At 47.2% G+C, this 21,913-nt stretch overlaps 1 protein-coding gene across 1 annotated transcript in view; it reads left to right on the top strand.

Annotated features, from left to right (window-relative positions):
* Window positions 1-21,913, top strand: part of LOC115402767 (titin-like) — a 205,830-nt gene that overhangs the window by 174,656 nt on the left and 9,261 nt on the right. Inside the window, 36 exon segments of the mRNA XM_030111303.1 lie at window positions 24-320; window positions 404-991; window positions 1,101-1,403; window positions 1,631-1,927; window positions 2,231-2,518; window positions 2,600-2,899; window positions 3,022-3,173; window positions 3,292-3,442; window positions 3,557-3,856; window positions 3,957-5,723; window positions 5,976-6,269; window positions 6,357-6,644; window positions 6,760-7,059; window positions 7,489-7,823; window positions 8,033-9,764; window positions 9,914-10,216; window positions 10,711-11,022; window positions 11,260-11,550; window positions 11,928-12,227; window positions 12,320-12,461; window positions 12,805-12,968; window positions 13,041-13,343; window positions 13,632-13,913; window positions 14,474-15,067; window positions 15,496-15,786; window positions 15,879-16,178; window positions 16,286-16,588; window positions 16,673-16,975; window positions 17,077-17,345; window positions 17,452-17,767; window positions 18,182-18,487; window positions 18,581-18,880; window positions 19,141-19,716; window positions 19,848-20,153; window positions 20,562-20,944; window positions 21,477-21,687. Coding sequence (XP_029967163.1) covers window positions 24-320; window positions 404-991; window positions 1,101-1,403; window positions 1,631-1,927; window positions 2,231-2,518; window positions 2,600-2,899; window positions 3,022-3,173; window positions 3,292-3,442; window positions 3,557-3,856; window positions 3,957-5,723; window positions 5,976-6,269; window positions 6,357-6,644; window positions 6,760-7,059; window positions 7,489-7,823; window positions 8,033-9,764; window positions 9,914-10,216; window positions 10,711-11,022; window positions 11,260-11,550; window positions 11,928-12,227; window positions 12,320-12,461; window positions 12,805-12,968; window positions 13,041-13,343; window positions 13,632-13,913; window positions 14,474-15,067; window positions 15,496-15,786; window positions 15,879-16,178; window positions 16,286-16,588; window positions 16,673-16,975; window positions 17,077-17,345; window positions 17,452-17,767; window positions 18,182-18,487; window positions 18,581-18,880; window positions 19,141-19,716; window positions 19,848-20,153; window positions 20,562-20,944; window positions 21,477-21,687 — 13,947 coding nt within the window.

Here is a 21,913-nt window from a genome sequence, read left to right as displayed (position 1 = left end):
TCCATTCTGTTCTCTCTATTCAGAAAAACCAAGCTCACCACCAAAGCTGGGTGTAACTGAGGTGACAAAGGAGAGCGTATCATTGGCTTGGGCCAAACCCGAGCAGGATGGAGGCAGTAGGATCACTGGCTACCTGGTTGAAGCTCTTGAGAAAGGCCAAGAGAAGTGGGTGAAATGTGGTGTATCCAAGTCTATCCACTTCACAGTATTCGGTCTGAGAGAGAATGCAGAATACTTCTTCAGAGTTAGAGCAGAGAACCTTGCGGGATTCAGTGAAGCCAAGGAGATGGTCACACCTGTGGTTGTCAAAGACCAGCATGGTAAGTCACAAAAACATTTTCTTCAATCCAAGGGTTAGGATAGGATTTAACTTCTCCCAATGTTCTTGTGTTTGTTTCTTCAGAATCTCCTGAGATCATAATGAAGGACTTCCCTCACAACACGGTATATGTCAGGGCTGGATCCACACTCAAATGTGAGATCCCACTGACTGGCCGGCCTCTGCCCAAAGTCACTCTGTCAAAGGACAATGTGCTGCTTAAATCAACAATGAGGTTCAACTCTGAGGTTACACTTGATAGCATCAAGATCATCTTGCGTGAGAGCATTGCTGGAGATACAGGCCGCTACGACATCACCGCTGCAAACTCCAGTGGCACCACAAAGTCCTTTGTAAACATTGTGGTCCTGGACCGGCCCAGTGCTCCACTTGGACCCGTGGAACTATATGATGTCACGGAGGACAGCGTGAGTCTGAAGTGGCTTCCACCAGCATATGACGGCGGTAGCCCCATCACCAACTACATCATCCAGAAGCGAGAGACCACCACTGCCAACTGGATGGACATCTCATCTGCAGTGGCCCGCTGCACCATGAAGGTCATGAAACTGACCACTGGCCTGGAGTACCAGTTCAGAATCAAAGCTGAAAACAGATATGGAGTCAGTGAGCACATCGACTCCCCAGTTGTCACCGTGAGCCTGCCCTACAGTAAGCACCGCTTCACTTCACTCTTAAGCTTTTTCACTTATGCAGCACAGCTCCAATTTCAGTGGTAGCACAGTAATAGGCTATTCATAATTACCTTTTAATCCACCAGCTATTCCGGAAGCTCCATCAACACCTGAAATCACCAGTGTCACCAGAGAGACCATCACAGTTGCCTGGAAGGAGCCCAAGTCGGACGGAGGCAGCCATGTGTATGGCTACCATCTCCAGATGAAGGACAAAAACAGCATCCTGTGGCAGAAAGTGAACCGCATGGTGATCCGTGCTACACACTTCAAGGTCACCAACATCAATGCTGGACTCATCTATGAGTTCAAGGTGGCAGCAGAGAATGCTGCAGGCATCAGTCCTTTCAGCAAGGTTTCTGATGCAGTCTTGGCCATCGACGCCTGTGGTGAGTGTAATTTAAATATCGCTTTATAGCGAGTGATTAGTGGCGTGACCCTCCGTCTTTCCTGTCCATGTGTGAAGTAGGAGTAAGTTATATGGCAGAAGTCACTGTTAGTGCGTGCATGCGGACTGATTATATGAAAACATCTGAAGCAATATAAATGTGTGTGATCAGTGAAGAACTCTTATCATTAAGTTATCTCAAAAGTTTATCACCGTCTGTTGTTGTAGAGCCGCCCATCAACCTGCGCATCAGTGACATCACCAAAAACTCCATCAGCCTTGTGTGGGAGAAGCCCAGCTATGATGGCGGCTCGCCGATCACTGGGTACCTCATCGAGAAGAGGAAGGATGTCAGTCCCAAATGGACCAAAGCCAACCTCACCAAAGTCACAGACACTCGTTTCACTGTGACCGGCCTCAAGCAAGACGTGTCCTATGAATTTAGAGTAATGGCCAGAAACGCTGTGGGCTCCGTGAGCAATCCTTCTATGACTGCCGGACCAGCCACCTGTGTAGACACCTATGGTAGGTTTGAATGCAGATGATTTAGAACATTTACTCACCTCGATCAAAACCAAGGTCCACGTTAAATCCAAGTTAAATAGCTTTAACTGCATTAGAATATAATCTGTGTTACCGCTGTGTGCAGGATCATTTTTGAAATACTTCTTGTAAAATATGTTCCAGTGTTTAAAGTAAAGGTTGGTTAGGTTGAGAAACGTTGATGTAGCTCATATTTTTAGAAAAAACTACGATTACCAAAGAAAGGCCTTTATGAAGTAAATCAGAATTTGTGCTTAGCTTTCTGGTTTATGATCTTGTGTTCAGGTGCACCGGAAGTGGAAATACCTCAGGAATACCTCAACGAAGTCAAGTACAGGGCTGAGTCCAACGTGGAGCTCAAATTTAACATCACAGCCAAACCCGCTCCCACCATTGAGTGGTTTAAGGATGGCAGAGAGCTTGAGGTCAGTTCTCAGCTCTCCTTCAAGCACACATTTGAGTCCACCAGTGTATTACTGAAGGAAACCACTCGTCTCAACTCTGGAACCTATGAGGTCCGGGTGAAAAACTCACTGGGATCTGCATGTGGTGTCGTCAGACTGCTCATTCAAGGTATTTATATGTTTGATGAAACCAGTTGAAAATTTCTTGGAAAAAGGTAGAGAACCTGATACCTATTATAACTCTCACCAGACAAACCGGGGCCCCCTGCTGGAGAGATTCAGTTCAAGAAGGTGACAGCCGACAACATCACCATTATGTGGTCCCCTCCTGCCGATGAAGGCGGTGCCATGGTGACTCATTACATCGTGGAAAAGAGGGAAACCAGCAGAGTGATGTGGTCCATTGTCTCCGAGAAACTGGTTGACTGCATTGTGAATGTGCAGAGACTCATTCAGGGCAATGAGTACATCTTCAGAGTTCGTGGAGTCAACAAGTACGGCATTGGAGACCCATTGGAGTCCGATCCGATTGTCGCCAGGAACTCCTTTGGTAAGCTCATCTCTGGTCATCAATGAGATGCAGAAAAAAGATTTGTGATTTCTGTCTTCTACGTGACCTGTAATGGTCAATAGTGACATGGAATCAACCTTGGTCATTTTTGTAATGCACAGTACCTCCCAGTGAGCCATCCAAACCTAAAGTCACCATGATCACCAAGTCCACCATGACCGTGATCTGGGAACGCCCAGCATTGGACGGAGGCAGCGACATTGACGGCTACTACCTGGAGAAACGAGAAAAGAAGAGTCTGCAGTGGTTCAAGGTTTGTTTGTTGACCTGTCATGAAAGCAATGGTCCAACCCTAACTCCACCACCACCACCTTCTGTTCACTTTATTGAGTGATTGATTGATTTTCTGATTTTTTGGTTTGTATGCTCAGGTGGTGAAAGGCACCATTAGAGATACCCGCCAGAAAGTCACCAGCCTGGTTGAGAATAACGAGTACCAGTACAGAGTTTGCGCAGTCAATAAGGCCGGTGCTGGAAACTATTCGGAAGCATCTGACCTCTACAAGGCTTATGACCCCATTGGTAAGTCTTCATGCTGTTGTCTGCACAACTTTACTGGCCTTTTAGAATTTTCCAAATAAAGTGTCTTTGATCTTATATCATAAAATCACTGAACCACAATTATGTCTTTTCTAGATCTGCCCGGCGAGCCATCTAAATTACGTGTGGTTGACTCCACAAAGACTTCCATCACTCTTGGCTGGGAGAAACCTGTCTACGATGGCGGCAGTGAGATTACGCATTATGTTTTGGACCAGATGAACTCAGAAGACAGAGAATGGGTGACAATCAACCCACAGGTCAAGGCCTGTGAATATGTGGTGTCCCACCTCAAACCCGGCACATACTATTTCTTCAGAGTCTTTGCAGTGAACTGTAAGGGCAGAGGAGAAGACATAAAGATGTACCAGCCGGTGCAAGCCAAAGACATCTTGGGTTAGTATTCACCTAAAAAAAAGTCATTTGTTTCGCATCAGTAGAGTTAGTATCATGCTAATTAGTACTCCATTTCCATCTTTTCGATTCTTTCTAACAGAGGAAGCTGATTTGGACTTGGATGTTCCAATGACAACACAGTACACAGCAAGGGCGGGCCGTGATGTAAATGTGTTCATTCCACTGAAGGGACGTCCCGCCCCCAATGTCACTTGGCGCCGTGGCGACCGCAACATGGCTGGTGACAATCGCTACACCATAACTAGCACAGAGAGAGCCACCACTCTCCTCATACCCAAGGTAACTCGTGATGATTGTGGCAAGTACATGCTGGAGATTGAGAATGGCGTGGGAGAACCAAAGATCATCACCGTTTCCCTGAAAGTGCAAGACAGTCCATCCACCTGCCAGAAACTGATGGTGAAAAACGTGACAAGAGGAAAGCTAACACTGAGCTGGGAGGCCCCCATCATCGATGGCGGCTCTCCTGTCACCAATTACATCGTAGAGAAGAAGGGTTCCACAATGAAGGCATATCAGGTGATCACTGCTGAGTGCCTCAATACGACCTACAAGGTGTCAGACCTGGAGGAGGACACAGCATACTTCTTCAGAGTGTCTGCCGAGAACGAGTTTGGTGTGGGTGACACGTGTGAGACTGTTGAGCCAGTCAGAGCGACAGAAACTCCAGGAGGGGTGAAAGACCTGGTTATGGCGGACTCCACAAAGTCCTCTGTCACCCTGCAATGGACCAGACCAGACCACGATGGTGGCAGCCACATCACTGAGTATATCATCGAAAAGAGAGCCCAGGAAGAAGTGAACTGGAGCTTAGGTGCTACATGCAAGCGCTGTACCTGTGAGGTGACTGGACTCAAGGAGAATGCCATCATGGAGTTCAGAGTGTTTGCTAAGAATGAGAAAGGCACCAGTGACTTTTCTCAAATCGGTCCCATCTCAGTGGTTGACTATGTCATTCCACCTGAGGCCAACCTTGCTGATTACCCCAATGGAGAGCTTGCTGTTCGTATTGGTCAGAACATCCACATCGAGTTGCCATTCAAGGGCAAACCAAGACCTGCCGTCAGCTGGATTAAGGACAACCTTCCTCTGAAAGAAAGCGAGAAGGTTCGCTTCAGGATCACTGACAACAAGGCTGCAGTCACAGTGAGGGGAGTTAAGAAAGAACATGCCGGCCAATACACCTTGGTGCTGGACAACAGAGTGGTCAAGAACTATTATGACATCAACGTGACTACTCTTGGTCCACCCTCTATCCCAGTTGGTCCAATTCGCTTTGATGAGATCAAAGCTCAGAGCATCATTATTTCTTGGGATGCGCCCAAGGAAGATGGAGGTGGTGAGATCACGTGCTACAGTGTCGAGAAACGTGAAACCTCACAGGCCAACTGGAAGATGGTCTGTTCCAGTGTCGTCAGGACCAGCTTCAAGATTCCCAATCTGGTCAAGGGAACCAATTACCAGTTCAGAGTCCGTGCTGAAAACAAGTATGGTGTCAGCGAGTCGCTCACTTCCGCAGAAGTTGTCGCACAGCATCAGTACAAGCCTCCTGGCCCACCTGGGAAGCCAGTGGCCTACAATATCACCAGTGACGGTATGACCATCAAGTGGGATGCCCCTGGCTTCGATGGAGGTTCACCCATTTTGGGTTATCATGTTGAGAAGAAAGACAGGAACAGCCTGCTGTGGCAGAAGGTGAACTCCACCATAATCTCCAACAGAGAGTACAGAATTATCAGCCTTCTGGAGGGTCTGGAGTACTCTTTCAGAGTTTACGCTGAGAACAATGCTGGACTCAGTCCTGTCAGTGAACAGAGCAAACATGCCCTGGCTATCTCTCCAGTTGGTAAGGACACAAATAATTGCATTATTTATTATTTTATTGCCTAAAATAAATATACAATTTCATACAATATTGAGCAATGTCTTATTGCTGTTTTATTTACTGTTTCACTGAATACAATTTTGTAGAATGCTAAAAAATACAGTGGCAACTTTTTCTGTTCATTAAGGCATTCTTTTATTGTAAAGGTAATTTTGTAGCAGTAGCTTTGTTTTCCAATAGATGAGCTGTCATGTTGCTTCTTGCTTGCATTAGATCCACCTGGCACCCCCGTCTGCATCGATACCACCAGAGACTCAGTAACCCTGCAATGGGAGATTCCTCAGAGAGATGGTGGCAGCAGGATTGTGGCATACAGTGTGGAGCGGCGCCAAGGCAGAGGCAAATGGCTGCGATGCAACTTCACAGACATCAGTGAGACACAGTTCACCATAACCGGTCTGTCTCCTGGAGACAGATATGAGTTCAGAGTGATTGCTAGAAATGCTGTTGGTACAGTCAGTCCACCATCCAACTCTTCTGGATACATCATGACCAAAGATGAGAGCAGTAAGTGTTTTCAGCCTGAAGCTATTAGGCAAAGTTTGTCCTAAACAAGACTTTTAATTAACTGATTGATTATATCTTTCTCTACAGTTTCTCCAGAGATTGAGTGGTCTCCAGACCAGGTGCTCGCTTATAAGGCTGGTGAGAATGTGAAGCTCAGCTGCAACATCACTGGACGTCCAGTACCTCAGGTCGTTTGGTACAAGGACGGCAAAGAGATTGACAAGAGGACAATGATCGACATGGAAATCACTACTGGCATTGGCACTAGCAACCTTTTCATCCGTGATGCCAACAGGAACCATCGTGGAATCTATACTGTAGAGGCTAAAAACAGCTCTGGTACAAAGAAGGCCGACGTGAATGTCAGAGTACAAGGTGAGTAAACAAAGAAGATGAGAGACATTTTGATTAACCAACAGATTTGAACCTTTCTCTCAGTATCTCGCATAAAAATATTTTCAATTTTTGGATGGTTTCTGTCTTCTTTCAGATACACCTGGACCTGTTGAGGGTCCCATCCGTTTCACTGGTATCACTGCTGAGAAGTGCACAGTGTGGTGGAACCCGCCCGAGAATGATGGCTGTGCTGCAATCACACACTACGTGGTGGAGAAGAGGGAGACATCCAGGATCTCCTGGGCCATGGTCACCTCCAAGTGTGAAGCGTGTTCCTACAATGCCAGCAACCTCATCAAGGGCAACGAGTACCAATTCAGAATCTCTGCAGTGAACAAGTTTGGCGTGGGCAAACCACTAGACTCCGATCCTTTCGTGGCACAGATGCAGTACAGTAAGTCCATGCAATGTTTTGAAGTACCAAAAATAAAAAAATTTTAGTGGTAGCATTTTGTTATGAGTACTCCAATATGAAAATCTTTTCTTCTTCTGTGTAAAGTAAACTAAGTCCTATCTACTCATACTTGCTTCATTCTTCATTCTTTATTATCAAAAAAAATCAGAAAGTGAGATTGAGTAATATCCTACGATAAAGGAAGGCATTAAGTTTGATTAAAAATGTTTTAAATTCATCTGTTGTTGAGAGGAAAAACTCCTAGAGATGAGCTATCTCATTTTTGAGGGAATCCTCATATACATTTTCCATGTTTTCATTGTCTGCAGAACTATAGATAATCAGTTAATACATTTGTAGATGTTTGATCCAAATGTTTAGAAAATAAACAATTGTACTGAAGCATCATTGTGTTGTCTTGGCCTGCAGCTGTCCCAGAAGCCCCCGGTACCCCTGATGCCACCCATGTAACTGGAAACAGTATCACCCTGTGCTGGACCAGGCCCAGGTCCGATGGAGGAAACGAGATCAAGCACTACATTCTGGAGAGAAGGGAGAAGAAGAGTCTGCGCTGGGTGAAGGTTTCCTCCAAAAGGCCCATTACTGAACTGAGGCACCGTGTCATCAACCTCACTGAAGGAAATGAGTACGAATTCCGCGTCATGGCTGAAAACGGTGCCGGCATTGGACCAGCCAGCAGTACCTCCAGGCTCTTCAAAACTAGAGAGCCAACAAGTCCTCCCAGTGCTCCCACTGTGATCAAGGTATGGGTGTAGTGGTTCTGTCACACTGTCTGTGTGGAACTATCCATAAACAGACCCTTTGGTCTTTAAACTGCCATTGTTATGCTGAAAATGTCTTTGATATGCAAAACTATCAACTTAATTCCAGATTTCACTTCTTCTGCTAGTAGGTTTCGTAGTGAAGTAACTTCAATCAGAACATTATCTCTCTCTGATCTTTTCTCCATCAGGTCACTGACTCCACAAAGTCCTCAATAACCCTGGAATGGACCAAGCCGGTATTTGACGGTGGCATGGAAATCATCGGTTATAACATCGACATATGCAAGGCCAGCCTAGAGGAGTGGCACAGAGTCAACAAACAGATCTGTATTCATACCAGCTACACTGCTAAGGGCCTGGTGCCCGGAGAACTTTATAAATTCAGGGTCAGTGCTGTCAATGGATCGGGAGAGGGAGAAGCCTCCGTGATACCAAACCCTGTCCAGGCACTGGACAGACTCACATCTCCTGAGATTGACATTGATGCCAACTTCAAGCAAACGCACATTGTGAAGAATGGAGGCACTGTGTCCTTGCACATAGCTTTCCGAGGAAAGCCAGCGCCTCTCGCCACCTGGTCAAAGGTTGATGGTGAGCTTCCGGTCATGGCTGATGTCAACACCACTGATACATTCTCTACTCTCACAATTGAGGGTTGTACCAGGTATGAGGCTGGGAAATACACCCTCTCTCTGGAGAACAACAGCGGACGCAAGTCAATCACCTTCACCGTTAAAGTCCTGGACACTCCTGGGCCTCCTGGAGCAATCACTTTCAAAGATGTCACTCGTGGAGCCTTGACACTGATGTGGGATGCTCCCACTAATGATGGAGGCTCTCGAATCCATCACTACATCGTGGACAAGCGTGAGGCCAGCCGCCTAGCTTGGCAAGAAGTGAGCACCAAGTGCTCTCGCCAGATGATCAGGGTCACTGGACTGGAGATCGGCGTGCCATATTTGTTCAGAGTAATTGCAGTCAACCAGTATGGCCAAGGAGAACCTCATGAGATGACAGAGCCTGTCACTGCAACAGACATACCTGCACCACCCAAACGACTGGATGTTGTTGACACTTCCAGCTCAACCGCCTCACTGGTTTGGTTGAAACCTGAACATGACGGAGGCAGCAGAGTGAGGGGCTACATCGTTGAATTCAGAGTGAAAGGCACTGACCGCTGGGTCTTAGCCGGGGAGCCGAAGACTCTCAAGATGCTGGTGGACGGCCTGATCGAGAACACAGAGTATGACTTCAGGGTGAAGGCCAGAAATGATGCTGGTATCAGTGAGCCTCAGGGCACCTTCACCTCTGTGGTCATTAAAGAGCCTCGCATTGAACCTACAGCTGACCTCAGTAGTATCACCAACCAGCTTATCACCTGTAAGCTGTCCAGCACTTTCACCATTGACATTCCCATCAGTGGCAGACCGGCACCCAAGGTCACCTGGAAGCTGGAGGAGATGAAGCTGAAGGAGACTGACCGAGTTATCATCAGGACCACAAAGGAGAACACCACTCTGATTGTGAAAGACAGCAAAAGGAGCGACAGTGGCAAGTACTACCTGATCCTGGAGAATGCAGCCGGCGTGAAAACGTTCACCGTGACCGTGCTGATTGTTGGTAGACCAAGTCCACCCACGGGTCCTGTGGAGATCTCTGGCGTCTCCTCTGAATCCTGCAGCCTGTCCTGGTCTGAGCCAGCCGATGACGGCGGCAGTGACATCACCAACTACATTGTGGAAAAACGTGAATCTGGCTCTGCTTCCTGGCAGGTGGTCAATTCCAGCGTGAAGAGAACCACCATCAAAGTAACACATTTGACTAAATATATGGAGTACACCTTTAGAGTATGTGCTGAAAATAAGTTCGGAGTCAGCAAGTCCATTGAGTCCGCTGCAGTTGTTATCGAGCATCCATACGGTGAGTTCTATTTGAAAGCTCAAATATAAACACAAATTTTTGAGAAGCTCATTCTCCAAACTTTGAGAACTGCTGGTCTACAATATTTCAATGGTACAAATAGTCCCACTTCATATCTAACAGTTCAAAACCTCTGTTTCCTTTAATAGTTCCTCCAAGTCCACCTACTCGTCCCGATGTAGTTTCTGTGTCCGCCAATGCCATCAGCATCAAATGGGATGTTCCATATGCTGATGGTGGCAGCCAGGTGACTGGGTACTGGATTGAGAAGAAGGAGAGGAATACCATTCTGTGGGTGAGGGAGAACAAGCTGCCCTGCCTGGAGTGCCACTACAAGGTGTCCAACCTGATCGAGGGTCTGGAGTACCAGTTCAGGGTGTATGCAATGAATATCGCCGGACTCAGCAAGGCCAGCGAGGCCTCCAGAACCGTGGTGGCACTCAACCCTGTTGGTGAGGAACCACACTCATTTGCTTCAGAGAAAACCAAGCCTGTTGAAATCTCCATTTCCTATGTTTTTGGAATGAATTTGATCTGTTTGCATCCGATGTCACATAACTGGCTCCATAACAACTGGCTCAACAAACCAATCCATAGATCTATCACTAACACTTTCAATGTGGTGTGTGTCTGAAGGGCCCAGATCTCTGATTGGCTGCTGTACTGATTTGACTCCTCTGTAGTCACCAAACTGTCTCACGTGAAGATGGGAGACGTGGTTACTCAGCACTATGCATGCATACTCTTGGTTGGATTTATGCTTGAGCCAAATCCTGTCAGTAGGTCTGAACTGAATGCTGTGAGCAGACTACATTATTTGGACAGTTGAAAATGTCAACACATTTTATGGAAAATTAATGTAGTTTATATCATTGGGCCTGACTGTAGTGTGACTGTGTGACTTTAAGCCATGTGACAGTTCAATGACGAGAGTCTCCTCACTCAGATCCTCCTGGTAAACCTGAGGTGACGGACATCAGCCGCTCTTCCGTGTCACTGTGTTGGACCGTGCCGCTCAACGATGGTGGCAGCAAGATCGTGGGCTACGTAGTGGAAAGGAAAGTCTACAGCACAGACGAGTGGGATGACAACCGCTGGCTCAAGTGCAACTACACCACCATCACTGAGAACTACTTCACCGTCACCAACCTGGGAGAGGGAGAGACCTTTGAGTATCGAGTCATCGCCAAGAATGCCGCCGGTGTCCACAGTGCTCCATCCGAGTCCACTGGGCCAATCACATGCAAAGACGAGTATTGTAAGTCAGACAGTTTGTGTTTCTGCCCAGAAAAACTTGAATGATCCCTGAGTGTGATTTATTTCTTTTTTCTAATGAACATTTAGCTTTTATTTTTTTCCTAATTTGCAAAATTGATTACGGCTATCAGACATATTCCCTCAACTTATCTGAGATTCTACATGAATGAATGGATTCATTCAGACTCTGACTTATCCTTCTGAGTTTAAGAAACCCTCTGTGTCTCTGTCTTCACAGCTCCTCCGAAAGCCGAGCTCGACAGCAAGCTGATTGGTGAGACTGTTACGGTTGTCGCCGGCTCTGACCTGGTCTTAGATGGTGCTGTGGGTGGAAAACCAGAACCCACAGTATACTGGGCAAAGGGTGAGAAGATTCTGGAGCCTGGAGAGAAGTACTCGTTGACCTACACCTCCAGTAGGGCCATGGCGGTCATCAAGAACTGTGACAGATACGACACAGGAAGATACGTCTTGACTGTGAAGAACGCAAGTGGACTCAAGACCGCCAGTGTCAGCGTCAAAGTTCTGGGTGAGCAACCACCACAGTGGAACCAGTCTGGAGTCCAGAATCTGCAGAATGCAGGACTCGTAGAGTCCAGGGCCTGTAGGGTCCATGTTGTAGAGTGCAGTACCTCTAGCGTTCAGTGCTTATATGGCCAGTCTGTAGAGTTCAGGGCCCGCAGAGTCCAGTACCTGTAGACTCTAGTGCACATCCAGTCTGTCTGTAGAGTCCTGTACCTGTGGAGTCCAGGAACTGTAGAGTACATCAGGGCATGTTTGGTGAAGGTGGTGGTCTCCCATTCAGCGAGACAGATGACTTGAAACGGTGCTGGTCCAGTTGTTCGGATTTGTCCTGCCAACAGTGTGGAGGTATATGATTTTGAAGTATGTGCTTGTGACCCACAGACACTCCTGGACCTCCAGCTGATAAGATTGTTATCAGCAGAGTGACAGAGGAGAAGTGCACTGTGTCCTGGAAAATACCTCTGGAGGATGGTGGAGACTCGGTCACCCACTACATCGTGGAGCGCCGCGAGACCAGCCGCCTCAACTGGGTCATCATGGAGACCGAGTGCAAGTCCCTGTCCTGTGTCAGCTCCAGGCTCATCAAAAACAATGAGTACATCTTCAGAGTCCGCGGAGTCAACAAGTTTGGACCTGGAGTTCCTCTGGAGTCTGAGCCCATCATCGCCAGGAACGCCTACAGTAAGAAACTCTCCAATATTTGAGTCAGAAAACCAAGAAATAGTTGTTCTCCTGAGTCTGAGCCGGTTCTGTTACTCCTCTCCCTCCCCCAGCCATCCCATCACCACCCGGCACACCCGAGGCCTCGGCAGTTGGCAAGGAGCACGTCATCATCGAGTGGCTGAAGCCTGAAAGCGATGGAGGCAGCGAGATCAAAACCTACATCGTGGACAAACGAGAGAAGAGTAGCACCAGGTGCGAGCCAATTGCAACAATTAACCTAACAGTGACGGATTGAGAGAGGGAAGAAGAAACAGACAGGTGGACAGACGGAAGGAGAGACAGACAGGTGGATGGAGAGAAGGAAGAAGAGACAGGAGGATGGTGGGGGGATAAAAAGACAGACAGACACAGGTAGACAGGCAAGTGGATGGAAAGAGAGACAGGTGGACGGATGGACAGATGGAAGGAGAGACAGACAGGATGGAGGGCTGGAAAGGCAGACAGACAGACATTGAGCTCATCTTGCATCAGAGATGAGATCCTTTCGACTCAATGTGTATGACTGAAAAACTAAGTATTTGGTTTGTGGCTGCAGGTGGACTCGGGTGAACAAGAATTACACCATCTATGACACTCGTCTGAAGATTAGTGGCCTGCTGGAGGGAAGCGAGTACCAGTTCAGGGTGACCGCCGTCAACGCAGCTGGAGACAGTCAACCGAGTGACGCCTCGGTGTACATCCTCTGCAAAGACCCCACATGTACGAGACACACAGACAAGATTGGTTTGGAGTAGCTTGACGCATTGTTAACGATCTCCGTGAACCCCGCAGACACGCCAGCTCCTCCTTCAATGCCACGCATCACCGACACCACCAAGCACAGCATCAGCATGACCTGGACCAGGCCCATGTATGACGGCGGCTCCGATGTCACCGGCTACGTGGTGGAGATCCTGGAGGAGGACTCGGAGCAGTGGTACCGAGCCACTGCCAAGGCCCTCAAGACCAATGAGTATGTGGCCGCTGGCTTGTCGGCCAACAAAAAGTACAGGTTCAGAGTTGCTGCTATCAACAGCAATGGCACCGGAGAATTCAGTGAACCCAGCGCTGAAGTGGCACCTCTGGAGAAAGTTGGTGAGTTAAAGATTTCACTTCCTGTTGCATTCATTTTTAATTCAGACTGTTTTACAATCTCAAAGAAGGAGTGAGTGTTTAATGAAACGCATAAAACCAACAGAATGAAACTGTACTGTTTCTGCTTCTGTTGATGTGATCTGTGACCATTAGAACAAGGAACCCAAAGCTTCCATCACTAAATGTTTCAAGCGGTCCTAACTCCATCAAATCTGAATCTTGAATCCCGGTCATCAGAATCATATCATTCCACATGCTGAATGTTTAACGCACTCCTGTTCTCCTCAGAAATACCGGACCTGGAACTGGCTGAAGACCTGAAGAAAACAGTATGTCTGCGTGCTGGAGGCACCCTGCGTCTCTTCGTTTCTGTCACTGGCCGGCCGACGCCAGTACTGGCCTGGAGGAAGAGCGGAGTGGAGCTGCAGAGCCGTGGTTACATCGAGACCACTGACAGCTACACATTGCTGATCGTAGAGAAGGTCACCCGCTATGATTCTGGAAAATATGTGGTGGAGGCCGAGAATCCATCCGGCAAGAAGACCGCCACCATCCTGGTTAAAGTTTACGGTGAGTTTTTCCAATTTTCTTTTTTTAAGATCAATCAGGTTTTAAAGACACAAGGAGATGAGAGATTCAGTGTTGTGAAAAAAAACTTGATCAGAGCTGCATTTTAAACAGAATTACTGCCACCAGTTAATTGATCATTGTAAGCTGGGTTTTTTCAGACCGGAAACCATTGCAGCTGTCAGGTTAGCATGCTCAATTCAGTGTTAACACAGACTTAAAATATGGCATTCTGAAGCATCAAAGCACAATTTGGCAGATTTCCCTAACTAATGATTGAAGAAGCTTCTCTTGCTCCAAGGTTGTAAAAAAAAAAAAAAAACCTGTAAAACAGCCCAGTTTGTGAAAAGGAGTGTTTCCATCGGTGTTTGGCTTCACTGTGGTCAGTTATAGACTGAGGAGGGATCCGCTACATCTATTAGAGGGCCTCGGGAATCTGCTGGGGAAAAAAATGGTTGAATGCAAGTGCTAATGTCTGACATCTGATAAAAGTAGCTTTAGTGTGGAGATGTCGTTATTCAAACTTGATTCTTAATTTTCTGAACTTTTCTCTTTTTTTTCAGACACTCCCGGACCTCCAGGTTCTGTAAAGGTGAAGGACTACACTAAGGAGTCAGTGGTGATCACCTGGGACGTCCCAAGCATCGACGGTGGCGCTCACGTCAGCAACTACATCATTGAGAAGCGTGAAGCCGACATGAAGTCATACAAAACCGTGACCACAGAGTGTAGGAAGACCCTGTTCAGGATCACTGGCCTCGAGGAGGGTGTGCACTACTTCTTCAGAGTCCTGCCAGAGAACATCTACGGTGTGGGCGAGCCCTGCGAGACGTCAGAGGCTGTGTTGGTGTGCGAAGTGCCGTCAGTTCCCACGAACCTACAGATCGTGGACGTCACCAAGTCCTCTGTCACGTTGCGCTGGGAGAAGCCACTGTACGATGGTGGCAGCCGACTGTCGGGCTACACCATCGAGGCCTGCAAGGTGGGCTCAGACAGGTGGAGCGCTGTGGCAACGCTGAAGGCTTCTGCGACTCAGCATACTATCCAATCTCTGACTGAGAACGACCAGTACCTGTTCAGGATCCGGGCCACCAACAGCAGAGGGGCCAGTGAGCCCATGGACACCGTCACTCCGGTGGTCATCCAGGACATCAAGGGTAAGATGCCACAACATGAATACACAGTTCATGTCCAGGACTTTGATATAATAGGAAATTATATTATTTCAATATTGAACTTTTGAATATAGACATTTTTGATGCAGTAAATGGTTTGACTCCTAATTGTTTTTGATGAGAGTGTTGAAGTGATTGTTGAAGTGATTAATACTTATATATATAAGTTGAAGTGATTAATACTTATAGAGGTTTGCTATCTATACTCTATCTATCTATACTCAAAAATCCATGTTGCGATGGGATTAATATTCTGATTTTAGAGAGAATACAGGAATGGAGTCCATGTTTTTGATAATATTCAAAGGTTGTTTTTAATAAACTTCTCGGCACTTTTAAGGATTACTTCCAAGTTTTTAAAAACAATAAAATGAAATAAATTTGATTCAATCTTCCATGTGTTATTCCAGTGATGCCAAAGATCGACATGACCAGCATCCCCCAAAAGATGGTTCATGTGCACCGCGGCAAACCCATCGACCTCAACATTCCCATAAAGGCCAAACCAGCACCGGTCTGTTCCTGGTACTTCGGTGGCGTGAAACTGAAGGACAGCCTGGATCGCATCAAGATTGACAGCAACGGCAAATACACCCATCTCGTCATCCGTGAAACCACCATCAATGATACCGGAGACTACACGCTAGAGGTTAAGAATGCCATTGGCATGGCAACTGAAGTTATCAAAGTCATCATCCTTGGTAAGTGGAAATTAAACATGAATCTTGTTCATCTTGTGCTTTGAATGAAGAGTCCACTCTGCTAAAGAGCCATCTTTGTTGGTTCCATCTAGATAAACCTGGCATACCTGTGGGTCCAATGAAGATTGAGGAAACTGATGGTGTATCTGTGACAACGAGCTGGGAGCCTCCACTGAAGGATGGCGGTGCTAACGTCAGTGGCTATGTGGTTGAGCAGCGTGATGCTCACCGGCCAGGCTGGACCACAGTCTCTGAGTCGGTGACCCGACCCTGCTTCAAGTTCACCAGGCTGTCCGAGGGAACTGAGTATGTGTTCCGCGTGGCTGCCATGAACCGCTTTGGAATTGGCGGCTTCCTTCAGTCCGAGGTTGTGGAATGCAAGAGCGCAAAGAGTGAGTGTGGAAACCTCTTCACTCAAAAGACAAAATCTGCAAGGGCATCTTGTTTGCCTGCAATATCATGACATTCTTCTTATCTTGTGCTGTTTGTTTCTGTACAGCCATTCCTGGACCTCCAAGCAGGCCAGAAGTGGTTGATGTGACTCACGAGGGCATGACAGTGACCTGGCAACAACCAGAGGACAACGGTGGCTCCACAATCGCCGGCTACATTATTGAGCGCAAGGAGACCCGGTCCGATAGGTGGCTGAGGATCAATAAGAACCCAGTTACCATGACCAGGTACCGCTCCTCTGGTCTTATTGAAGGCCTTGAGTATGAATACCGTGTCACAGCCATCAACTCAAGAGGAGCCGGAAAACCCAGTGAGAGCTCTGCTGCCACTGTTGCCATGGATCCCATCGGTAGGCATCACCGTAATTATCCAAAAAACTGTTGTGTATACTATTCAGTCATTGTAATTAACCTGTTTATTTATGGCTGAACAGAGCCTCCAGGTGCACCAGTTCATCTCAGAGTAACAGACACCACCAGAACTTCAGTCTCTTTGGCCTGGCTGCCACCGGAAGAGGAGGGTGGCTCAGTCATCACTGGATACTTCGTTGAGATGCAGAAGGTGGACCAGATAGAATGGACACTGTGCAACACCACACCTATCAAGATGTGCGAGTACACGCTCACCCACATGCCCCAAGGCGCTGAGTACAAGTTCAGGGTCATTGCCTGCAATGCTGGTGGCACCGGAGAGGCTGCTGAAATTCCTGGAGTGGTCAAAGTCCAGGAGATGCTTGGTAATAAACAACATTTGTTTCTTTAATTGACAGACATCTATAAAACTTTGACCGATGTCCTACTTTGGTGGAATGTTTATTCTGGACCTCTTCTTTTTCAGTCTATCCGGACTTTGAGCTTGATCGTAAATATGAGGAAGGCTATGTGGTGCGGCAGGGTGGAGTCATCCACCTGTCTGTACCCATCAAAGGGAAACCCATCCCTACGTGCAAGTGGACCAAGGACGGCCGCGACATCTCCCACCGAGCCATGATTGCCACTTATGATGACATCACTGAGCTGGTCATCAAGGAAGCGCACAAAGACGACACCGGCACCTATGACTTAGTCCTGGAGAACAAGTGTGGCAGGAAGGCGGTGTATATCAAGGTGGGCCCCACAGATTTATGAAAATTATTAACGAGAGACAAAAACAAAGAGTTTAAAACCACAAGGTGAAACTGAACCTTCTGTGCAACTTCCTCCCACCATCCAGGTGAAAGTCATTGGTCGCCCCGATGTTCCAGAAGGTCCTCTGGAATTCGATGACATTCAAGCCAGATCGGTACGAGTCAGCTGGAGGCCACCATCTGACGATGGCGGCTCCGACATCCTGGGATACGTCGTGGAGAGGCGGGAAGTACCCAAGGCAGCCTGGTACACAGTGGATGCCCGGGTCACCGAAACATCTCTGGTCGTGAAGGGCTTGAAAGAGAACGTAGAGTACCACTTCAAGGTTTCTGCTGAGAACCAGTTTGGTGTCAGCAGATCTCTCAAGTCTGATGAGTCCGTCACACCAAAAACACCACTCTGTGAGTATCAGTGCTTTCACAGGGATTTTTCTCAATGGATAATGGCATATTGAGCAAAGAATTAAATGTAAAATGTTTTGTGTGTATGCTGGTGGTGAGTTTTGGCTCCAGGTCTGTCAGCTGTGGTGACTGTAAGCTCAGTTTTTTGAGTAAATCACCATCAAGTACCCATCTGATTTCCACCTCAGCCTGTCCATGTGTTGGAGTGTAATTAGATACACACATTACTGAACCTCAAGTTCCTCCGGATGGTCTTTTGCATTAGCATGTGAATGAGTGTGAAAGGGTGACAAAAACTGAAACAAGTTCAGGCTGAACCTACTCTGAGAATTTCATCTGCCTCAGCACATCAAGCATGCTGTAAAACTATAAAGGTTAAAGATGCTTTTTGCTGACAATATGCTTCACCAACAGGCCCACCTGAACCTCCCAGCAACCCACCTGAGATCATGGATGTGACCAAAATCACAGTTTCTCTGTCCTGGGCTCGTCCACGGGACGACGGAGGCTCTCGTGTCACAGGATACTACGTTGAAAGAAGGGAGGTGTCCACAGAGAAGTGGGTCCGCCACAACAAGACTCACATCACAACCACCATGTACAATGTCACCGGTCTCATCCCGGATGCTGAGTACATGTTCAGGGTGATAGCTCAGAACGACATTGGGCAGAGTGAGCCTGGCCCGGCTTCAGAGTCTGTGGTCTGCAAAGATCCATTCGGTTGGTCCAAAATACCTGATTGTACACAAATCAAGTCATACATGTAAAAATGCGGATTCCCATTTTGACCGCTTCTTTTCTGTTTTCCTGAAGACAAACCAAGTCAACCAGGAGAGATCGACATCATCTCCATTACTAAAGACTGTATCACCATCCACTGGCTCAGGCCGGAGCATGATGGTGGCAAGGAGATCCTGGGATACTGGATTGAGTTCAGGCAAGCCGGAGAGAGTGCCTGGAAGAAGTGCAACAAGGAGCGCTCCAAGGACCGACAGTTCACCATGGGTGGCCTGATGGAGGCCACTGAGTACGAGTTCAGGATCTTTGCAGAGAATGAGACTGGGCTCAGCCGACCTCGCCGTACACCCATGGGAATCAAGACTAAACTGAGTGGTAAGCAATACTAGGGTTCAGGTCCAGTTCAACAAAATAAGAAGGCTAAATGGGGGGGACTTTGTAGTTCAGGAGTCACATCGAGCCCCGTTCGATATCAAGGAGTCTAGATCAGTTAGAAATGTTCAACGAATTCAAAGATTTCCTTCGATTTGTTTCATTTGTATGCACTGTTCAGTAGTAATTGCATACAAACCAAGTGTACTTGAAAATGATCAGTTCATACCTCTAATCTCCAAATCTTTCCTTTATTTCTGCAGTTGGAGAGGCTCCAGCTCTGAAGGAAGAGATCCAAGATGTCACCACCAAACTGGGCGAGTCCGGCACTCTAACCTGCGGCATCATTGGCCGACCTCTGCCGGAGATCAAATGGTACCGCTATGGCAAGGAACTGATCCAGAGCCGCAAGTACAAGATGAGTTCAGACGGCCGCAACCACTCACTCAGTATCCTGACGGACGAACAGGAGGATGAAGGCCTGTACACATGTAGGGCGCTCAACGAAGCCGGAGAGATCGAAACCAGCGGCAAGCTGCGCCTGCAGGCCGCACCACAATTCCACCCCGGCTTCCCACTGAAGGACATGTACTACGCTGGCGCAGGCACTAGCCTCCGCCTCCATGTTGTCTACATCGGCCGTCCCATCCCTCAGATCATGTGGTTCTATGGCAAGAAGCCCCTGAACCCCTCAGAGAATGTGATCATTGAGAACACTGAAAGCTACACCCACCTGGTGGTGAGGAATGTCCAGAGAAAGACCAATGCTGGACGCTACAAGGTGCAGCTCAGCAACAAGTTTGGAACCATTGACACAGTGCTGCGTGTTGAGATCCAAGGTACGAGCAAAAAGTTGTTGTCAACCAGACCCCCGGTAGTATGCATTTCAAAAAAACCTGCTCTCTGAGCAGTGTTATTAGAATGGCTCTAAAGAAAAGCTGGAGCGTAACTGTGATTTCTTTGATTCCAGACAAGCCATGTATACCTGAGGGCCCCGTGGTTGTTGAGGCCTTACTGAAGAGCTCGGTCATCATCAGCTGGAAGGCTCCCAAAGACGACGGAGGATCCGTAATCACCAACTACATTGTAGAGAAGCGCGAAGCTAAGGAAGGCGAGCTGTGGCATCTGGTGTCCTCCTCTGTCTCTGGCACGACTTGTCGTGTCCCCAACCTCAATGAAAACTCTGGCTACTACTTCAGAGTCTCAGCACAGAACCAGTATGGAGTCAGCGAATCTCTGGAAATTCCCTCAGTCGTCATTATCAAGACTCCGTTTGGTAAGCCTGGTAGCATTTTATCTTTTAGCCTTGGCTTCCCTGCCAGTAGATTTATGGGTTTGTTACAGCAATCTGTTTTTTTTTTTTTTGCTGGTGTCACCTCTTACCGGAGCCAGGGTTTACATACTTACCAATAATTTACTATTACCTGACAGCACACCCACTTCATAACAATACTTCTGTAGGTTTTGGCTCTCTGTGTCTGTTCTGTCCTTTTCTCTCTTCTTCCCCCTCACCCCAACCGAAACATGACAAAGTCTCCACTCCTGAGTCTGGCTCTGGTTCCACCGTCTCCTTTGCTTTTCATGTGGAATGGTTTTCTCTGTAAAATCGACTTGGTGCTTTATAAATCAATTTCAATTGAACTGCACAGCAAACATGACAGCACCATCTTCTGTTCCTTTTCAGATAAACCCGGTATCCCACAGCAGCCCTTCATCATCAGTTCCACCAAGGACTCCTGCGTCGTCTGCTGGAAGCCTCCGAGCAGCGACGGTGGAGCTAAAATCTCCAACTACTACCTGGAAAAACGGGAGAAAAAGCAGAACAAGTGGATGTCAGTCACCACCAAGAAGGTTGTTGAGACCAGCTTTGAGGTCAAAGGTCTGATTGAAGGCTTTGAATACGAGTTCCGTGTCAAGTGTGAGAACATGGGCGGCGAGAGCGACTGGAGTGAGATCTCGGCACCAGTCATCCCCAAGTCCGACCAGGCTCCTCGAGCTCCTGCTTTCAGGGAGGAGATCAGAGACATGACTGTGAAATACCACGCCAATGCTACCTTCGTCACAAAGGTACTTCATTTGCTTTGTCTCTGGATTCACTGTGAATTCCATTTGATTCCACCTGGTTTGAGAATAACTATAAACCTTTGTTGAAATTTGATATATCAAAAAAACTCTGCAACAAACTCTGCAACAATTGCCATATAGGTGTAAAACGAATGAGGAAATATTAAAAAGCTGTGGAGAAGAAAAGAAAAAATTCAAAATAGTCTGATTTGATTTTTGATTTTCAACCCCAAAATTTTACACACACACACTCTCTTTTCCAAATGTGAGTCTATCTGCCTCACTCTCTGGAATCACTAGTGTCAGCAGGTGTTTACCTGAGTGGAACACTTCTTTCTCCGTTTAACAAGGTCATTCTCATTCAACAAAGGAGCAATCGGACACAAGGAGCAGCTTTTTCTTGAGTTTGAGTTTTATCTTATCTTATCTTATCTTATCTTATTTGTCTTCACAACTTGTGATAAATGCTTACTGACAAGACTCGGACAAAAAAATGCAGTGACTTTCCTAACGTGGTTGTTTCTCCTTTGACCAGATTATCGGACATCCAAAGCCTGTGGTGAAATGGTATCGTGCCGGTAAGGAGGTCCTGGCTGATGGAACCAAAGTCAAAGCCCTGGAGTTTAAGGGAGGCTACTACCAGCTTGTCATCACTGCTGCTGACGAGAATGATGTGGACGTCTACCAAGTCAGAGCCACCAACTCCTCAGGTTCCATCTCCACGACAGCCAACCTGGAGGTGGAAGGTAATGTCAAACTGTCAAATACAGATCTGTCAACTGCTCATGTAAATTATAAGTGCAGTGTTCGTATGTAAAGCAAGATCAGACTCCCTGAAATACCAGACAGTAGAGATCCTGTAAAACTGGTTTCACTAAGCATATTCTAAAACATCCTCTCACACATATTCCAGCACCAGCATTTAAATCCGAGATACTGTTCTTTCATGTCTATGTGGACTGCACCACAAGT

The sequence above is a fragment of the Salarias fasciatus genome, chromosome 16 (assembly GCF_902148845.1).
Source record: "Salarias fasciatus chromosome 16, fSalaFa1.1, whole genome shotgun sequence".
Classification (NCBI taxonomy): Eukaryota; Metazoa; Chordata; class Actinopteri; order Blenniiformes; family Blenniidae; genus Salarias; species Salarias fasciatus.
The sequence above is the reverse complement of the archived record's forward strand: the minus strand, read 5'-3'. Positions and strand labels throughout refer to the sequence as shown.